The sequence below is a fragment of the Corvus moneduloides genome, unplaced genomic scaffold (genome assembly GCF_009650955.1).
Source record: "Corvus moneduloides isolate bCorMon1 unplaced genomic scaffold, bCorMon1.pri scaffold_106_arrow_ctg1, whole genome shotgun sequence".
Lineage (NCBI taxonomy): Eukaryota > Metazoa > Chordata > Aves > Passeriformes > Corvidae > Corvus > Corvus moneduloides.
In genome coordinates, this window is record NW_022436875.1 from 89,112 (window position 1) to 106,367 (window position 17,256).

General features: G+C 61.5%; 3 protein-coding genes across 4 annotated transcripts; 2 read left to right on the forward strand and 1 right to left on the reverse strand.

The window, feature by feature from the left end:
- Positions 1-3: 3 nt before the first annotated feature.
- On the forward strand, positions 4-2,717 carry PIP4P1 (phosphatidylinositol-4,5-bisphosphate 4-phosphatase 1). The gene is made up of 7 exons (XM_032097718.1): positions 4-197; positions 325-500; positions 736-842; positions 1,530-1,635; positions 1,714-1,766; positions 1,874-1,964; positions 2,294-2,717. The coding sequence occupies exons 1-7, from the start codon at positions 29-31 to the stop codon at positions 2,435-2,437; spliced, it is 846 nt and encodes a 281-aa protein (XP_031953609.1). The 5' UTR covers positions 4-28; the 3' UTR covers positions 2,438-2,717.
- Positions 2,718-2,949: 232 nt separating this feature from the next.
- Positions 2,950-6,794, reverse strand: APEX1 (apurinic/apyrimidinic endodeoxyribonuclease 1). Its single transcript, XM_032097717.1, has 6 exons — positions 6,692-6,794; positions 6,052-6,181; positions 5,413-5,579; positions 4,952-5,144; positions 3,196-3,731; positions 2,950-3,151 (listed from the first exon to the last, which is right to left on the reverse strand). Exons 2-5 carry the CDS (start codon positions 6,101-6,103, stop codon positions 3,217-3,219), a joined length of 927 nt encoding a protein of 308 aa, XP_031953608.1. The 5' UTR covers positions 6,104-6,181; positions 6,692-6,794; the 3' UTR covers positions 2,950-3,151; positions 3,196-3,216.
- An 86-nt stretch (positions 6,795-6,880) lies between these two features.
- Positions 6,881-16,222, forward strand: OSGEP (O-sialoglycoprotein endopeptidase). 2 transcript variants are annotated; one of them, XM_032097715.1, is made up of 11 exons: positions 6,881-7,105; positions 7,203-7,322; positions 12,070-12,245; positions 12,375-12,470; positions 12,582-12,631; positions 12,737-12,815; positions 13,208-13,273; positions 14,102-14,222; positions 15,765-15,840; positions 15,925-16,023; positions 16,102-16,222. In XM_032097715.1, exons 1-11 carry the CDS (start codon positions 6,991-6,993, stop codon positions 16,139-16,141), a joined length of 1,038 nt encoding a protein of 345 aa, XP_031953606.1. In that variant the 5' UTR covers positions 6,881-6,990; the 3' UTR covers positions 16,142-16,222. The 2 variants fall into 2 exon arrangements, with proteins under 2 accessions (XP_031953606.1, XP_031953607.1); XM_032097716.1 differs by having other exon boundaries at positions 6,983-7,105; positions 14,132-14,222; positions 16,102-16,194.
- Positions 16,223-17,256: the final 1,034 nt, after the last annotated feature.

Genomic DNA, 17,256 nt, shown 5'->3' on the forward strand with positions numbered 1-17,256 from the left:
GGGGGGGTCACGTGACCAGGCAGGGCCAATGGCGCCGCGCGGGGCGGGGGAGGCGGTGGAGAGCCGCCCTCACGTGCCCCGGGCGGACCAATCGGGCGCCGAGGGGCGTGGCCTGGGCGCTGTCATGGCGGACGGGGAGCGATCGCCGCTGCTGCCGCCCGAGGCGGGGCCGGGGCCGGGCGGGGCCGCGGCGCCCGGTGAGAGAAGGCGGGGTGACGCGGGAAGGGCGCGCTTTAACCGGGGGGGGCGTGGCTTGGCACGCCGGGGGGGAGGAGAGGCGTGGCTTACGCGGGCGCGGCTGACCCGGCGCTCCCCCATTGGCAGGCGGCGGCGGGGCGGGTCCCGGCGAGGCCCCGCCCCCTTACTCGCCATTGGGCAGCCCCGAGGCGGTGGGGGCGGGGCCTCCGGCGGTCACGTGCCGCGTGTGCCAGCGGCCAATCAGCGTCGAGGGCAAGACGCACCAGCACGTGGTGAAGTGCGGGGGGTGCGGCGAGGCCACGGTGAGGGGCGGGGCCGGGGGGCGGGGCTTGGAGGGGCGGGGCTCGGAGGGGCGTGGCCTGAATCGGGTGGGCCGGGCTTGTGGGTCAGGGTCTGGGAAAGGGGATGGGAGCGAGGGGTGGGGCTTGAGGAGGGTGTGGCGGCTAAAGGGGCGTGGTCTGGGCGGGGTGGGGGCGCCTGGGGTGGGCGAGGTTGGAGGGCGTGTCCCCTGAGGCCCCGCCCCCTCTGTGGCGGCAGCCAATCCGGACGGCCCCCGGCGGGAAGAAATACGTGCGGTGCCCCTGCAACTGCCTGCTGGTGTGCCGGGCCTCGGCCCAGCGCATCGCCTGCCCGCGGCCGTACTGGTCAGACTGGGAGCGATTGGGGGGGGGGGTGGGATGGAGGGGGACTGGGATGGAGGGGAAGGGGACTGGAATGGTGTTCTGGTGTATTGGGAGGGACTGGGAGAGGCCGCAGTGGGAGCATCAGTGGGGTTGCTGGGCCATACTGGGAGCACTGGGAGAGGTCACTGCGCCATCCTGGGAGCACTGATGGGATTGCTGGGCCGTACTGGGGCCGCTGAGAGGGGTGGGTGGGCCAGACTGGGAGCACGGATGGGGTAGCTGGGCCATACTGGGAGCACTGGGCATCACTGGGCCATACTGGGAGCACTGGGAACATGGGGAGTGGTCACTGGGCCATACTGGGAGCACTGGTGGTCACTCGGGGGGTCATTGGGCCATACTGGGAGCACTGGGAGAGGTCACTGGGCCATACTGGGAGCACTGGGAACACTGGGACTGGTCACTGGGCCATACTGGGAGCACTGGTGGTCACTCAGGGGGGTCATTGGGCCATACTGGGAGCACTGGGAGAGGTCACTGGGGCATATTGGGAGCACTGGGAGATCAGTGGGAGCAGTGGGAACGGTTGCCAGCCCATACTTGGAGCACTGGGGGTAACTTTGGCAGGTCCATGTCCTAAACTGGGAGCACTGGGGGGGTTCCCCTGCCTGCCCCGCCCCCCTCCCAGTATAACCCAGTTCCCCCCAGTAAGAGGATCATCAACCTGGGCCCGGTGCAGACGGGGGCACCCAGCCCGGACCCGCCCCCAGGCGGGGTTCGCGTGGCCTGCGCTCACTGCGGGGGCCCATTTCTGGTAAGCCACGCCCCCTCCCAGCCACACCCCCCGGTCGTGCCCTTTTGACCCTTTGTGACCACGCCTCATTCCCCGCAGTGGGCGGAGCTCCCTGACCGCTCCCTGGCGCGCTGCCCCCACTGCCGCAAGGTGTAAGTGAGGCCCCGCCCCTTTGGGGGCGTGGTTGTTATGACCACGCCACTCACAGGTGTGGGCGTGGTCATTCTGGAGGTGACCACGCCCGTCCGGCCACACCCAGGTCTGCGATTGGCCGGAGGTTTCCACGGCGACGCTGCCTCTGCTGCCTTCTGGGGGCGCTGCTGATGGGCGGGGCCGCGGCCGGGCTGGCGGTGAGGGCGGGGCCCGAGGGGCCGGGGAGGGGCCCAGGTGTGCGTGGGGCGTGGTCTGAAAGGGGGAGGTGCTTAAAGAGGTGTGGCTTGAGCGTGTTTGGAGGGGCTTGCGGGGTTTCAGGGGTGTGGTGTAAGTGGGCGTGGCCTAAAAGGGTGGGGCTGAAAGGGGGAGGGCCCAGGGAGTGAATGAGGTGGGGAAAGGGTCAGGGCTGAAAGGCCGAAAGGGGCGGAGCCTTCGGGGGCCTGGATTGGAGGAGGCTGGCTTAAATGGGGCGTGGTCAGGAGGGCGTGGCCAGCAGAAGTGACCGCTCCCCCTCTGCCCCGCCCAGGCCGGGACGTGGTGGCTGTGGCGCCGGGCACGGTGGGTGCCGGCGGCGTGGGCGGTGCTGGGGGCGGGGGCGGGGGCGTGTCTGCTGCGCGCAGCCTACTGGGGCTGCGTGCGGGTCAGCCAGCCCCTCCCCCCGCGCGCCTGACCACGCCCACCCTCCTTGGACACACCCCTTCCTCGTGGGACACGCCCCCTTTGTGGCGGGACACGCCCATGACGTCATGCAGCCACACCCTCGTTCGCTATTGGACGTTCAGCCACTTCCGGCCACGCCCCTCCCCCCTCCCCAGCATGGCCCCGCCGCTCCCCGCATGGCCCCGCCCTCTTGTACATATTCCCCCCTCCCCCCATGTACAGTCGTATTTATTTGATGGCAACGCCCACCGATGGTAGCCTTGTATGTAAATAAACCCGAAATCAAGAGATTTTGCCCCAAAATTCAGCTTTATTTATTAAAATATAATGGGGGGGAAGGGGCGGTCCCTGAGGGGGGCTGGGCCTATGGGGTGGGGGAGGGGCAGGAACGGTTTTGGGGCCGTTTTTGTGGGAGTTTTGTGTCTGAGCAGCAACAGCAGCACCTGAGAGGCCCAAATTTGGGCCGTTTCGGGGGGATTCGGGGTAAAACCGAGAGCACGGCACGGTCTTTGTCTTGATGACGTCATCAAAACCTGATTCGGGGTGGTTTTGGGTCAATTTCGAGCCAATTTCGGGTCAAGTTCCGGCCGGCTCAAGGTGGGCGACGCAACCTTCTCCTTGATGACGTCATCAAGGACGATCTCCAGTCAATTTTGGGCCCCTTTGGGTCAACGCACATCCAATTAAAACCAGACGACGCCACCTCGGCCGCGGCGACGCCATCAAAACCCAACCTGGACCGACTCGCGCCGATTTCTCGACAGCTTCGACCCGACCCGACCCGAAACCCTACACGGCCAGCAGCGCGGTGATGGGGCAGTGGTCGCTGCCGGCCACGGTGTTGCGGATCTTGGTGTCGCAGAGCGACGCCAGCAGCCGCCGCGACACCACGGCGTAGTCGAGCCGCCAGCCCACGTTGCGCGCCCGCGCCCCGCCCAGGTAGGTCCAGAAGGTGAAGGCGCCGCGCGCCTCCGGGTACAGGTGGCGGAAGGAGTCGACGAAGCCGGCGCCCAGCAGCCGCGTGAAGCCCTCGCGCTCCTGCGGGGTGAAGCCGGGGTTGGCGCGGTTGGCGCGGGGGTGGCACAGGTCGATCTCGGCGTGGGCCACGTTGAGGTCGCCGCAGAGCAGCACCGGTTTCTGGGCGTCCAGGCGGCGCAGGAACTCCAGGAAGGCGGCGTCGAAGCGCTGGCGCGGCTCCAGGCGCACCAGGCCGCGGCCGGCGTTGGGGACGTAGGCGCAGACCACGAAGAGGGACGGGAACTCGGCCGTCACCACGCGGCCGTCGGCGTCATGCTCGGGGTCGCCTGTGGAGGGGACTGGGAGTGAGCGGGGAGGGTCTGGGAGGGGATTGGGAGTGAGCTGGGGGCAACTGGAAGTGAACTGGGGGGGACTGGGAGTGAGCGGGGAGGGACTGGGAGGGACTAGGAGGGAGTGGTGGGAACTGGGAGGGGATTGGGAATGAGCTGGGAGCAACTGGAAGTGAACTGGGAATGATCCAGGGCTAACGGGGCAAGGAGGGGAAAGGGGACAGGGGGAACTGGGGGGGATTTTGGGGAGGATTTGGGGTTGGTTTTGAGTGGATTTTGGGGGTGACGGGATTGATTTCGGGGAGGATTTGGGGGCAATTTGGGGTTGCACTTGGGCAGATGTCAGGGCACATTTTTGGGTGGATTTGGGTGCATTTCAGGGGGATTTTGGGTCGATGGACTCGGGGCAGTTTTGGGATGATTTTGGGGTGATTTTGGGATGATTTCAGGGGGAATTCTGGGCTGACTGACTCGGGGCGGTTTTGGGATGATTTTGGGGTGATTTTGGGATGATTTCAGGGGGATTCTGGGCTGACTGACTCGGGGCGGTTTGGGGATGATTCTGGGGTGATTTTGGGATGATTTCAGGGGGATTCTGGGCTGACTGACTCGGGGCGGTTTGGGGATGATTCTGGGGTGATTTTGGGATGATTTCAGGGGGATTCTGGGCTGACTGACTCGGGGCGGTTTGGGGATGATTCTGGGGTGATTTTGGGATGATTTCAGGGGGATTCTGGGCTGACTGACTCGGGGTGGTTTGGGGATGATTCTGGGGTGATTTTGGGATGATTTCAGGGGGATTCTGGGCTGACTGACTCGGGGCGGTTTGGGGATGATTCTGGGGTGATTTTGGGATGATTTCAGGGGGATTCTGGGCTGACTGACTCGGGGCGGTTTGGGGATGATTCTGGGGTGATTTTGGGATGATTTCAGGGGGATTCTGGGCTGACTGACTCGGGGCGGTTTGGGGATGATTCTGGGGTGATTTTGGGATGATTTCAGGGGGATTCTGGGCTGACTGACTCGGGGTGGTTTGGGGATGATTCTGGGGTGATTTTGGGATGATTTCAGGGGGATTCTGGGCTGACTGACTCGGGGTGGTTTGGGGATGATTTTGGGGTGATTTTGGGATGATTTCAGGGGGATTCTGGGCTGACTGACTCGGGGCGGTTTGGGGATGATTTTGGGGTGATTTCGAGGCGGTTTGGTGCTCTCACCGATGCCGTAGGTGACGTTGAGCGGCTCAGTCTTGGCCAGCAGCCCCACCCCGCTGTAGCCCGGCCGGCCCTCGGCGCTGGCCCAGAACTGGTGGGGGAGCCCCGGCAGCGCCCGGACCTCGGGGGGCACGGCCGAGACCCCGCACTTGGTCTCCTGCAGGCACAGCACATCCGGGGCCTCCTCCTGCACCCACTGGGGGGGCCCCGAGTCAGACTGGGAGCCCCAGAATCCAACTGGGAACCCCTAAATTGTGCTGGGAACCCCAAAAGGCACAGGCAGCACCCAGAAAAGTGTGGGGGAACCCTGAAATATCACCCAAAATGGACAAGGGACCCGTCCAAAACTTATGGGGACCACCCCAAGTATATGGGAACCCCCAAAAATTAATGGGACCCCACCCCCGCTCCCCTTGGGTGCCCCCCAAAAGCTGTGGGCCCCACCCAGCCCTGCCCCCACTCACCTTGGCCCCACCCTTGCGCACCCAGGCCCGCAGCCCGTCCACGTTCCACGAGGTCACTTTGAGTGTCCAGCGCCGGCCCTCGGGCGTGGCCTCGCGGGTGGGCGGGTCCTCGTAGGACGGGGCCGGCGCTGCCTTGGCTGCCTTGGCCACCTTGGCCGGGCCGGGCCCTGTGTGGGGAGGGGTTACTGGGAGGGACTGGGAGCACTGGGAGGGCCTGCGAAGGGCTGCTTGACATGGACTGGGTGATACTGGGTTATAGAGGTTTATACTGGGTTATACTGAGTTATAACGCATTGTAAGGGGTTGCAAAGGGTTATACTGGACTATACCGGGTTGTACTGGGTTATAGAAGTTTATACTGGGTTATACTGAGTTATAATGCATTGTAAGGGGTTGCAAAGGGCTATACGGGACTATACCGGGTTGTACTGGGTTATAGAGATTTATACTGGGTTATACTGAGTTATAATGCATTGTAAGGGGTTGCAAAGGGTTATACTGGACTATACCGGGTTGTACTGGGTTATACTCAGTTAAAATGGGTTCTACCGGGTTGTGCTGAGCCATGTTAAGTTATACTGGGTCACGAGGGGCCGCACTGGCGTTACTGGGCTGTAATGGTCCGTACTGGTCACTCACCGGCCTCGTCCCCGCTGCCGCTCTCCTCCTTCTTTTTCCCGCGCTTCGGCATGGCGCAGGCCCCGCCCACTGCGCCTGGGACACGCCCCCTCCGCCGCTGGCCCCGCCCCCCGGGCTTCAGGCCCCGCCCCTGCAGCGGGGAGAGAGGCCGCCATCAGCGCGAGCCCCGCGGCCAATCAGAGCGCGCCGCGGCCTTCAGCCCCGCCCCCCCGCCACGGCTCAGCCAATCAAAGAGCGCCTCCCCCACACGCCGCGGCAGCCAATCAGCGCCCGCCGCCGCCGCCACGTGCGGGTGCTGGGGCACGAACCGGGATCGGGACCGGGAATGGAACCGGGAACAATCAGCTCCCGGGGGGGGGGGGGGGGGGCCCGAACCGGGGCCGATCGGGATCGGAGCCGGGAATGGAACCGGGAACCTTCAGATCCCGGGGGGGGCCCGAACCGGGGCCGATCGGGATCGGAGCCGGGAATGGAACCGCCCAAACAGCGGCCGGTGCCCTCCCGTTAAACCCGCCCGCTCTCCTGCCCCCACCGTCTGCCAATCATCTTTCGCAGTAGCCAATCAGCGCCCGCCGTTCTCCCGGTTAAACCCGTCCCATCTCCCCCCCCCGCATCCACACCCAATCAGCGCCCGCCGTACCTCAGCTCGCGGGACCAATCGGCGGCCGCGCCGGCGGCGCGCGGGACCAATCAGCGGCCGCGACTGGGCCTTGGGGGGGGGGGCGGCGGCGGCGGGAACGGCGCGAGCGGCTCCGCGCGCGCGGGAAGCGTGAGGGGAAGGGGCGTGGCCGGAAGCGGAAATGCCCCTGAGGAGGAGGAGGAGGAGGAGGAGGGGCGGCAGTGACGTGGAGGAGCGGCGGGAGAAGCGGCGGGAGGAGGAGAAGCAGCGGCGGCGGCGTGACGTCACCGAGGGACACCGGGGGAGCCCGGCGTGACGTCATGCCGACCGTGCTGGGCCTGGAGGGCTCCGCCAACAAGGTGGGCGCGGGGGTGGTGCGGGACGGCGCCGTCCTCAGCAACCGCCGCGCCACCTACGTCACGCCGCCGGGACAGGGTGACGTCACTTTCCACTTCTCCCCCCCCCCCTCCTCCGGTGGCCCCCGGGTGTCCCCTCACCGCTGACCCCTCCCCGGTGCTCTCCCGCCCCTCAGGGTTCGCCCCCGGCCCCACCGGGCGGCACCACCGGGCGGTGCTGCTGGGCTTGGTCCGGGCCGCGCTGCGCGAGGCGGGGGTGGAGCCCCGCGACCTGGACGGGGTCGCCTTCACCAAGGGTGAGGCCGGAAACCGACCCAAAACAACCCCAAAACCCTCTCCATAGACCCCAAAACAACCCCAAAACCCCCTCCATAAACCCCAAAAACAACCCCAAAACCCCCTCCATAAACCCCAAAAACAACCCCAAAACCCCCTCCATAGACCCCAAACAACCCCAAAACCCCCTCCATAGACCCCAAAAAACCCCCAAAACCCCCTCCATAGACCCCAAACAACCCCAAAACCCCCTCCACAGACCCCAAAACAACCCCAAAACCCTCTCCATAGACCCCAAACAACCCCAAAACCCCCTCCACAGACCCCAAAACAACCCCAAAACCCCCTCCACAGACCCCAAACAACCCCAAAACCCCCTCCACAGACCCCAAAACAACCCCAAAACCCTCTCCATAGACCCCAAACAACCCCAAAACCCCCTCCATAGACCCCAAAACAACCCCAAAACCCCCTCCACAGACCCCAAACAACCCCAAAACCCCCTCCATAGACCCCAAAACAACCCCAAAACCCCCTCCACAGACCCCAAAACAACCCCAAAACCCCCTCCATAAACCCCAAAAACAACCCCAAAACCCCCTCCATAGACCCCAAAAACAACCCCAAAACCCCCGCCATAAACCCCAAAAACAACCCCAAAACCCCCTCCACAGACCCCAAAAAAAACCCCAAAACCCCCCCCATAGACCCCAAAACAACCCCAAAACCCCCTCCACAGACCCCAAACAACCCCAAAACCCCCTCCATAGACCCCAAACAACCCCAAAACCCCCTCCACAGACCCCAAAACAACCCCAAAACCCTCTCCATAGACCCCAAACAACCCCAAAAACCCCCCCCAAAGACCCCAAAACAACCCCAAAACCCCTCCACAGACCCCAAACAACCCCAAAACCCCCCCCCCAGACCCCAAAACAACCCCAAAACCCTCTCCATAGACCCCAAACAACCCCAAAACCCCCTCCATAGACCCCAAAACAACCCCAAAACCCCCTCCACAGACCCCAAACAACCCCAAAACCCCCTCCATAGACCCCAAAACAACCCCAAAACCCCCTCCACAGACCCCAAAACAACCCCAAAACCCCCTCCATAAACCCCAAAAACAACCCCAAAACCCCCTCCATAGACCCCAAAAACAACCCCAAAACCCCCTCCATAAACCCCAAAAACAACCCCAAAACCCCCTCCACAGACCCCAAAAAAACCCCAAAACCCCCTCCATAGACCCCAAACAACCCCAAAACCCTCTCCATAGACCCCAAAACAACCCCAAAACCCCCTCCACAGACCCCAAAAAAACCCCAAAACCCTCTCCATAGACCCCAAACAACCCCAAAACCCCCTCCACAGACCCCAAAAAAACCCCAAAACCCTCTCCATAGACCCCAAACAACCCCAAAACCCTCTCCATAGACCCCAAAACAACCCCAAAACCCCCTCCACAGACCCCAAAAAAACCCCAAAACCCCCTCCACAGACCCCAAAAAAAACCCCAAACCCCCCTCCATAGACCCCAAAACAACCCCAAAACCCTCTCCATAGACCCCAAACAACCCCAAAACCCTCTCCATAGACCCCAAAACAACCCCAAAACCCCCTCCATAGACCTCAAAACAACCCCAAAACCCTCTCCATAGACCCCAAAACAACCCCAAAACCCCCTCCACAGACCCCAAAACAACCCCAAAACCCCCTCCACAGACCCCAAACAACCCCAAAACCCTCTCCATAGACCCCAAACAACCCCAAAACCCCCTCCACAGACCCCAAAACAACCCCAAAACCCCCTCCATAGACCCCAAAACAACCCCAAAACCCCCTCCACAGACCCCAAAAAAACCCCAAAACCCTCTCCATAGACCCCAAACAACCCCAAAACCCCCTCCATAGACCCCAAACAACCCCAAAACCCTCTCCATAGACCCCAAACAACCCCAAAACCCCCTCCACAGACCCCAAAACAACCCCAAAAACCCCTCCACAGACCCCAAAAACAACCCCAAAACCCCCTCCACAGACCCCAAAAAAACCCCAAAACCCCCTCCATAGACCCCAAAACAACCCCAAAACCCCCTCCATAGACCCCAAACAACCCCAAAACCCTCTCCATAGACCCCAAAACAACCCCAAAACCCCCTCCACAGACCCCAAAACAACCCCAAAACCCCCTCCACAGACCCCAAAAACAACCCCAAAACCCTCTCCACAGACCCCAAAAAAACCCCAAAACCCCCTCCATAGACCGCAAAACAACCCCAAAACCCTCTCCATAGACCCCAAAACAACCCCAAAACCCTCTCCATAGACCCCAAAACAACCCCAAAACCCTCTCCACAGACCCCAAACAACCCCAAAACCCCCTCCACAGACCCCAAACAACCCCAAAACCCCCTCCACAGACCCCAAACAACCCCAAAACCCTCTCCACAGACCCCAAACAACCCCAAAACCCTCTCCATAGACCCCAAACAACCCCAAAACCCCCTCCATAGACCCCAAAAAACCCCAAATCCCCCTCCATAGACCCCAAACAACCCCAAAACCCCCTCCACAGACCCCAAAACAACCCCAAAACCCCCTCCACAGACCCCAAAAAAACCCCAAAACCCTCTCCATAGACCCCAAACAACCCCAAAACCCCCTCCATAGACCCCAAACAACCCCAAAAACCCCCTCCACAGACCCCAAAACAACCCCAAAACCCCCTCCATAGACCCCAAACAACCCCAAAACCCTCTCCATAGACCCCAAAAACAACCCCAAAACCCCCTCCACAGACCCCAAAAACAACCCCAAAACCCCCTCCATAAACCCCAAAAACAACCCAAAACCCCCTCCATAGACCCCAAACAACCCCAAAACCCCCTCCATAGACCCAAAACAACCCCAAAACCCCCTCCATAGACCCCAAAACAACCCCAAAACCCCCTCCATAGACCCCAAACAACCCCAAAACCCCCTCCATAAACCCCAAAAACAACCCCAAAACCCCCTCCATAGACCCCAAAAACAACCCCAAAACCCCCTCCACAGACCCCAAAACAACCCCAAAACCCCCTCCATAAACCCCAAAAACAACCCCAAAACCCCCTCCATAGACCCCAAACAACCCCAAAACCCCCTCCATAGACCCAAAACAACCCCAAAACCCCCTCCATAGACCCCAAAACAACCCCAAAACCCCCTCCATAGACCCCAAAACAACCCCAAAACCCCCTCCATAGACCCCAAACAACCCCAAAACCCCCTCCATAAACCCCAAAAACAACCCCAAAACCCCCTCCATAGACCCCAAAACAACCCCAAAACCCCCTCCACAGACCCCAAAACAACCCCAAAACCCCCTCCATAGACCCCAAAACAACCCCAAAACCCCCTCCACAGACCCCAAAACAACCCCAAAACCCCCTCCATAGACCCCAAAACAACCCCAAAACCCCCTCCACAGACCCCAAAAACAACCCCAAAACCCCACCATAGACCCCAAAACAACCCCAAAACCCCCTCCATAGACCCCAAAACAACCCCAAAACCCCCTCCACAGACCCCAAAACAACCCCAAAACCCCCTCCACAGACCCCAAACAACCCCAAAACCCTCTCCATAGACCCCAAACAACCCCAAAACCCCCTCCATAGACCCCAAAACAACCCCAAAACCCCCTCCATAGACCCCAAAAAACCCCAAATCCCCCTCCATAGACCCCAAACAACCCCAAATCCCCCTCCATAGGCCCCAAAAAACCCCAAATCCCCCTCCATAGACCCCAAACAACCCCAAATCCTCCTCCACAGACCCCAAACAACTCCAAAACCCCCTCCATAGACCCCAAACAACCCCAAAACCCTCCATAGACCCCAAACAACCCCAAACCCCCTCCATAGACCTCAAAAAACCCCAAAACCCCCTCCATAGACCCAAAAAACCCCAAAACGCTCCATAGACCCAAGAAAAATCCCAAAACCCCCTCCATAGACCCCAAAAATCCCCCCAAAATTCCCAAAAAAATCCCCAAAATCCCCCAAAAATCCCCCCAAAATTCCCAAAAAATCCCCAGAAACCCCCAAAAATCCCGCAAAATCCCCAAAAATCCCGAAAAGTCCCCCGAAACCCCCAAATATTCCCTCAAAATTCCCCAAAAATTCCCCCAAATCCCTGAAAAATTCCCCAAAAAAACCCCAAAACCCTCCATAGACCCCAGAAAAACCCCAAAACCCCTTCCATAGACCCCAAAAAAACCCTAAAATCCCCATAATCCCCAAAAAATCCCCCAAAAATCCAAGAAATCCCCCAAAAATCCCCCGAAACACCCAAAAAACCCCAAAAATGCCCAAAAACCCCTAAAAACCCCGCATAAACCGCCAAAATCCCCCAAAAATCCCCTGAAACCCCCAAAACTCCCCCCAAAATCCCCCAAAAATCCCCCAAAAATCCCCAAAAATTCCCCGAAATCCCCCAAAAATTCCCGAAAAACCCCCAGAAATCTCCAAAAAGCCCCCAAAAATCCCCAAAAGTCCCCCAAAACCCCCAAAAATTTTCCAAAAATCCCCCAAATCCCCCAAAAAATCCCCAAAAAAACCCCAAAACCCCCTCCATAGACCCCAGAAAAACCCCAAAACCCCCTCCCGTAGACCCCCAAAAACCCCCAAATCCACCCCAAAACCTGCCTGCAGACTGCCCTGGGAAGGTTTTGGGGGATCCCAGCGGGGCCGTTTGGGGTGAATCGAGGCCGTTTTGGGGCAGGCCCCGGCATGGGCTCGCCGCTGGCCGTGGTGGCGGCCGTGGCGCGGACGCTGGCGCAGCTCTGGGAGCGGCCGCTGCTGGCCGTCAACCACTGCGTGGGGCACATCGAGATGGGCCGGCTGCTGGGGCGCGCGCCCGACCCGCTGGTGCTCTACGTCAGCGGCGGCAACACCCAGGTATCGCGGTACGGGGAGGCGCCGCGGCCGGGAGGCGTGGCAGGGAGTGATATCGCCGGGTATCGCCGCGATATCGCCGGGTATCGCCGCGATATCGCGACGTGACGTCCCCCGGCGTGAACCCCGCAGGTGATCGCGTATTCCCGGCGCCGGTACCGGATCCTGGGCGAGACGCTGGACGTGGCCGTCGGCAACTGCATCGACCGCCTGGCCCGGCTGCTGCAGGTGGGGCTGCGCGCGCCGGGCCACGCCCACCCGGCCACGCCCACCCGGCCACGCCCACCCGGCCACGCCCACCCGGCCACGCCCGCACTGACCCTGCCCCTTTTCCCACAGATCCCCAACGCTCCCAGCCCGGGCTACAACGTGGAGCAGCTGGCCAAGAGGTGACCCCAAAAATGACCCCAAAAACGACCCCAAACCACCCCGGAATCCCACGGGAACCTTCCAGAATGCCCAAAATCCTAAATTCTCCCCCAAAATCCCCTCAGGGGCCGCCAGCTGATCCCGCTGCCCTACGTGGTCAAGGGGCTGGACGTGTCGTTCTCGGGGCTGCTCTCGCACCTCCAGGTACCCCGAAACCCCCCGGGGGACCCCAAAATCCGCTGGGAGGGTCCTCAGAATCGCCAAGTTCCACGAAACGCCCCCAAAATCCATGTGGGGACCCCCAGGGCTTTGGCACATCAGGTCTACCCATGGAGGGCAATGGGGTGGCAGCAGGGACACCCCAAAGTCCCAAAGGAGATCTCAAAATCTCAGAGGGGATCCCAAAACCCCAAAGGAGATCCCAAAATCTCAGAGACGATCCCAAAACCCCAAAGGAGATCCCAAAATCTCAGAGGGGATCCCAAAACCCCAAAGGAGATCCCAAAATCTCAGAGGGGATCCCAAAATCCCGAAAGGGGAACCCAGAGCAATTTGGGGGGACCCTAAAACCCCTTTTTCGTGCCCCCCCCCCCCAGGCAGTGACCCCAAAATTGTTGGAGTCGGGAGAGGCGACCCCAGAGGATTTGTGCTTCTCCCTACAGGTGGAGGGGAGGAAAAATGGGATTTGGGGAGGCTAATTGGAGTTTGAGGGGGTTAATTGGGGTTTGGGGGGAGTTAATTGGGGTTTGAGGTAAATTAATTGGGATTTGGGGGGTTAGTTGGAGTTTGAGGGGATTAATTGGGGTTTGGGGGGAGTTAATTGGGGTTTGAGGGGATTAATTGGGGTTTGGGGGGAGTTAATTGGGGTTTGAGGTAAATTAATTGGGATTTGGGGGGTTAGTTGGAGTTTGAGGGGATTAATTGGGGTTTGGGGGGAGTTAATTGGGGTTTGAGGTAAATTAATTGGGATTTGGGGGGTTAGTTGGAGTTTGAGGGGATTAATTGGGGTTTGGGGGGAGGTTAATTGGGGTTTGAGGGGATTAATTGGGGTTTGGGGGGAGTTAATTGGGGTTTGAGGTAAATTAATTGGGATTTGGGGGGTTAGTTGGAGGGGATTAATTGGGGTTTGGGGGGAGTTAATTGGGGTTTGAGGGGATTAATTGTGGTTTGAGGGGATTAATTGGGCTTTGGGGGTCACTAATAGATTTGGAGTGGATATTGAGTGGTTTGGGGGCTCATTTTGGGTCGTTCATGGAATTTTGGGGTATTTGGAACATTCCGGGGAGGGTTTAAGGGAATTTGGGTTGTGGTTAGCGGAATTTGGAGAATTTTAATGGGGCTTTGGGGTAATTAGGGGAGTTTTGGGGAAGCAAGTAAACGTGTTTGGAGGATTTGGGCCAAATAACGAAGCTTTCGGGGTAATTTTGGCTCTGTGAACGGAGTTGTTGGAGACAGAAGGGGAATTTCGGGCGGGATGTGGCGTTCCCCAGGATTTTGGGCCATTTTTGGGATTTGGGCAGGAGACGGCGTTCGCGATGCTGGCCGAGGTGACCGAGAGGGCGCTGGCGCTGACCAGGGCGAAGCACCTGCTGCTGGTGGGGGGTGTGGCCTGTGAGTGGGCGTGGCCACACCGGGAGGGGCGTGGTCACACCGGGGAAGGGCGTGGTCACACCTGGGAGGGGTGTGGTCATACCTGGGAGTGGGCGTGGTCACACCTGGGAGGGGCGTGGTCACACCGGGGAAGGGCGTGGTCATACCTGGGAGTGGGCGTGGTCACACCTGGGAGTGGGCGTGGTCACACCTGGGAGGGGCGTGGTCACACCTGGGAGGGGTGTGGTCACACCTGGGAGTGGGCGTGGCCACACCGGGGCGGGGCGTGGTCACACCTGGGAGTGGGCGTGGTCACACCGGGGAGGGGCGTGGCCACACCTGGGTGGGGGCGTGGTCACACCGGGGCGGGGCGTGGCCACACCTGGGAGGGGTGTGGTCACACCTGGGAGTGGGCGTGGCCACACCGGGGCGGGGCGTGGTCACACCTGGGTGTGGGCGTGGCCACACCGGGGAGGGGTGTGGTCATACCTGGGAGTGGGCGTGGTCACACCGGGGAGGGGTGTGGTCACACCGGGGAAGGGCGTGGTCACACCTGGGAGGGGCGTGGTCACACCGGGGAGGGGGCGTGGTCACACCGGGGCGGGGCGTGGTCACACCGGGGAGGGGCGTGGTCACACCGGGGAGGGGCGTGGTCACACCGGGGAAGGGCGTGGTCATACCTGGGAGGGGCGTGGTCGCACCTGGGAGTGGGCGTGGCCACACCGGGGCAGGGCGTGGTCATACCTGGGTGTGGGCGTGGTCACAGCTGGGAGTGGGCGTGGCCACACCTGGGAGGGGCGTGGTCACACCTGGGAGTGGGCGTGGCCACACCGGGGCGGGGCGTGGTCATACCTGGGTGTGGGCGTGGTCACACCTGGGAGTGGGCGTGGTCACACCTGGGAGCGGGCGTGGTCACACCTGGGAGCGGGCGTGGTCACACCTGGGAGTGGGCGTGGTCATACCTGGGAGTGGGCGTGGTCACACCTGGGAGTGGGCGTGGTCATACCTGGGAGGGGTGTGGTCACAGCTGGGAGTGGGCGTGGTCACAGCTGGGAGTGGGCGTGGTCATACCTGGGAGGGGCGTGGTCACACCGGGGAGTGGGCGTGGTCACACCTGGGAGGGGCGTGGTCATACCGGGGAGTGGGCGTGGTCACACCGGGGAGTGGGCGTGGTCACACCGGGGCGGGGCGTGGTCATACCGGGGAGTGGGCGTGGTCACACCGGGGCGGGGCGTGGTCACACCTGGGTTTGGGCGTGGTCACAGCTGGGAGTGGGCGTGGTCACACCGGGGAGGGGCGTGGTCATACCGGGGAGTGGGCGTGGTCACACCGGGGAGGGGCGTGGTCACACCGGGGAAGGGCGTGGTCATACCTGGGTGTGGGCGTGGTCACAGCTGGGAGTGGGCGTGGTCACACCTGGGTGGGGGCGTGGTCACACTTTTTGGCCCCCCACTTTGGGGGGGTGGGAGCCCCACCCAAGGGGCGCGGTCGCACCTGGAGGGGCCGTGGGGGAGCCGCGTGCCCGGCCACGCCCGCGGCCACGCCCAGCTCGCCTGTGCCCAGGTAACCACCGGCTGCAGGAGATGCTGCGGACCATGTGCCGCGCCCGGGGGGCCGAGCTCTGCCCCACGGACGACAGGTGAGGGCGGCGCCGGCCTCGGGGGGGGACGGGGCTCGCCTGAGGGACGCAGCCCGACCTTTGACCCCCGACCTTTGCCCCCAGGTACTGCGTCGACAACGGCGCCATGATCGCCCAGGCCGGCTGGGAGATGCTGAGGGCGGGGCAGGTGACGGAGCTCAGCCAATCGGGGATCACGCAGAGGTCGGAGCGCGCGGCCCCGGGGGCGGGGCCGGGTGGGCAGCGTTGGGCCGCTGACCTTTGACCTGTGGCCGCACGCAGGTACCGGACGGACGAGGTGGAGGTGACCTGGCGGGACTGAGGTGGCCACGCCCTGAAGTGACCACACCTGGTGGCCACACCCACTCAATAAAAGGCCAACTCCCACCTTGCCGCGCCTTCATTTGTGTGCGACGTCATTCAATTTGGGACTCATCCCATCCTGAGGGGATCGATCATCTCCTGTCAGTCATGCTGGAGCCGTGTCAATCAACGCTGCAAGCCACGCCCCTTTCTGTCTGTGCTGCTTCCGTGGCTGTCAATCACCAGCTTCAGCCCCGCCCCCTCATTAGCATCGCTGTCAATCAACGCTAAGCCGCGCCTCGGTTGCGTAACGGCGCCTCACCCAGCAGCCAATCGGATTGGCAGGCGGCGAAGCGCCGGCCAATAGGAGCGTCGGGGGGCGCGGCTTTGCTGAGGGGGGCTGGCGGGCGAAGGCGGGGACGACTCAGTCTGTGAGGGGCCGGCGGAGGGGTCGCATGGGAGAGGTAGTAGGGGGGAAATGGCGGCTGTGGGGGAAGGGGCGCGCGCGCGCGCGTGTTTTTCTATGGCGGCATGGCTCCCGATCGCGATCCCGACCTGCGTTCCCCCCGTCGCCGCCAGCCGCGGGCGCTCGGGGTTTTAGCGGTGTCGCAGAGCAGCGGCGGCTCCTTCTTCACCCGGCGGAGCAGAGGAGGCTTCGGGGCTCCACCGGATTTTGGGGGGTCGCACAAATGTTCCGGGAGGGGCGGAGGGGGACTCCGGGAGGGGCCGGGGGATCCCTGGGGGGACTCCGGTGGTCCTGGTTCGGTCCCGCTGTGACTCCGTTTATCTTCCCTCAGGCGGAGCCACCGGCGGGAAACGGCTTTCAGAGGATCTCGTTTCGACTTCATCCGTATTTTTGTTTGGTTTTTTATATCTTTTTTGGCTAACCTGAAGACTTTTTACCTCATTTTCCCTCACGATTTTGCCCCCCTCCCCCTCCACCACGTGTCTCCCCATTCTCCCCTTAACATCAGTTTAAATCTAATTAATTGTATTTTAATACGTATTTTAAGGCCGATTTAACGTAGTTTTCATTAATTTTTAATTTTCCGTAAAATGTTTTTACATTTTTTACCCTTTTTGGAATAAGTTTTCCCCTCAGGAACGAGCCTCTTGCAGCAAACAGCACCCCGG

Excerpts from the sequence above, each read along its gene's own strand:
- PIP4P1 (XM_032097718.1), top strand. The coding sequence starts at position 29 with ATGGCGCCGCGCGGGGCGGGGGAGGCGGTGGAGAGCCGCCCTCACGTG. Across the intron at positions 198-324 it reads GGGCGGGGCCGCGGCGCCCG|GCGGCGGCGGGGCGGGTCCC; the intron begins GTGAGAGAAGGC and ends CCCCATTGGCAG. Across the intron at positions 1,636-1,713 it reads ACTGCGGGGGCCCATTTCTG|TGGGCGGAGCTCCCTGACCG; the intron begins GTAAGCCACGCC and ends CATTCCCCGCAG.
- APEX1 (XM_032097717.1), bottom strand. The coding sequence starts at position 6,103 with ATGCCGAAGCGCGGGAAAAAGAAGGAGGAGAGCGGCAGCGGGGACGAG. Across the intron at positions 5,580-6,051 it reads CGGCAGCGGGGACGAGGCCG|GGCCCGGCCCGGCCAAGGTG; the intron begins GTGAGTGACCAG and ends CTCCCCACACAG. Across the intron at positions 3,732-4,951 it reads CAACGTCACCTACGGCATCG|GCGACCCCGAGCATGACGCC; the intron begins GTGAGAGCACCA and ends TCCCCTCCACAG.
- OSGEP (XM_032097715.1), top strand. The coding sequence starts at position 6,991 with ATGCCGACCGTGCTGGGCCTGGAGGGCTCCGCCAACAAGGTGGGCGCG. Across the intron at positions 7,106-7,202 it reads CGTCACGCCGCCGGGACAGG|GGTTCGCCCCCGGCCCCACC; the intron begins GTGACGTCACTT and ends CCCGCCCCTCAG. Across the intron at positions 12,471-12,581 it reads GCCTGGCCCGGCTGCTGCAG|ATCCCCAACGCTCCCAGCCC; the intron begins GTGGGGCTGCGC and ends CTTTTCCCACAG.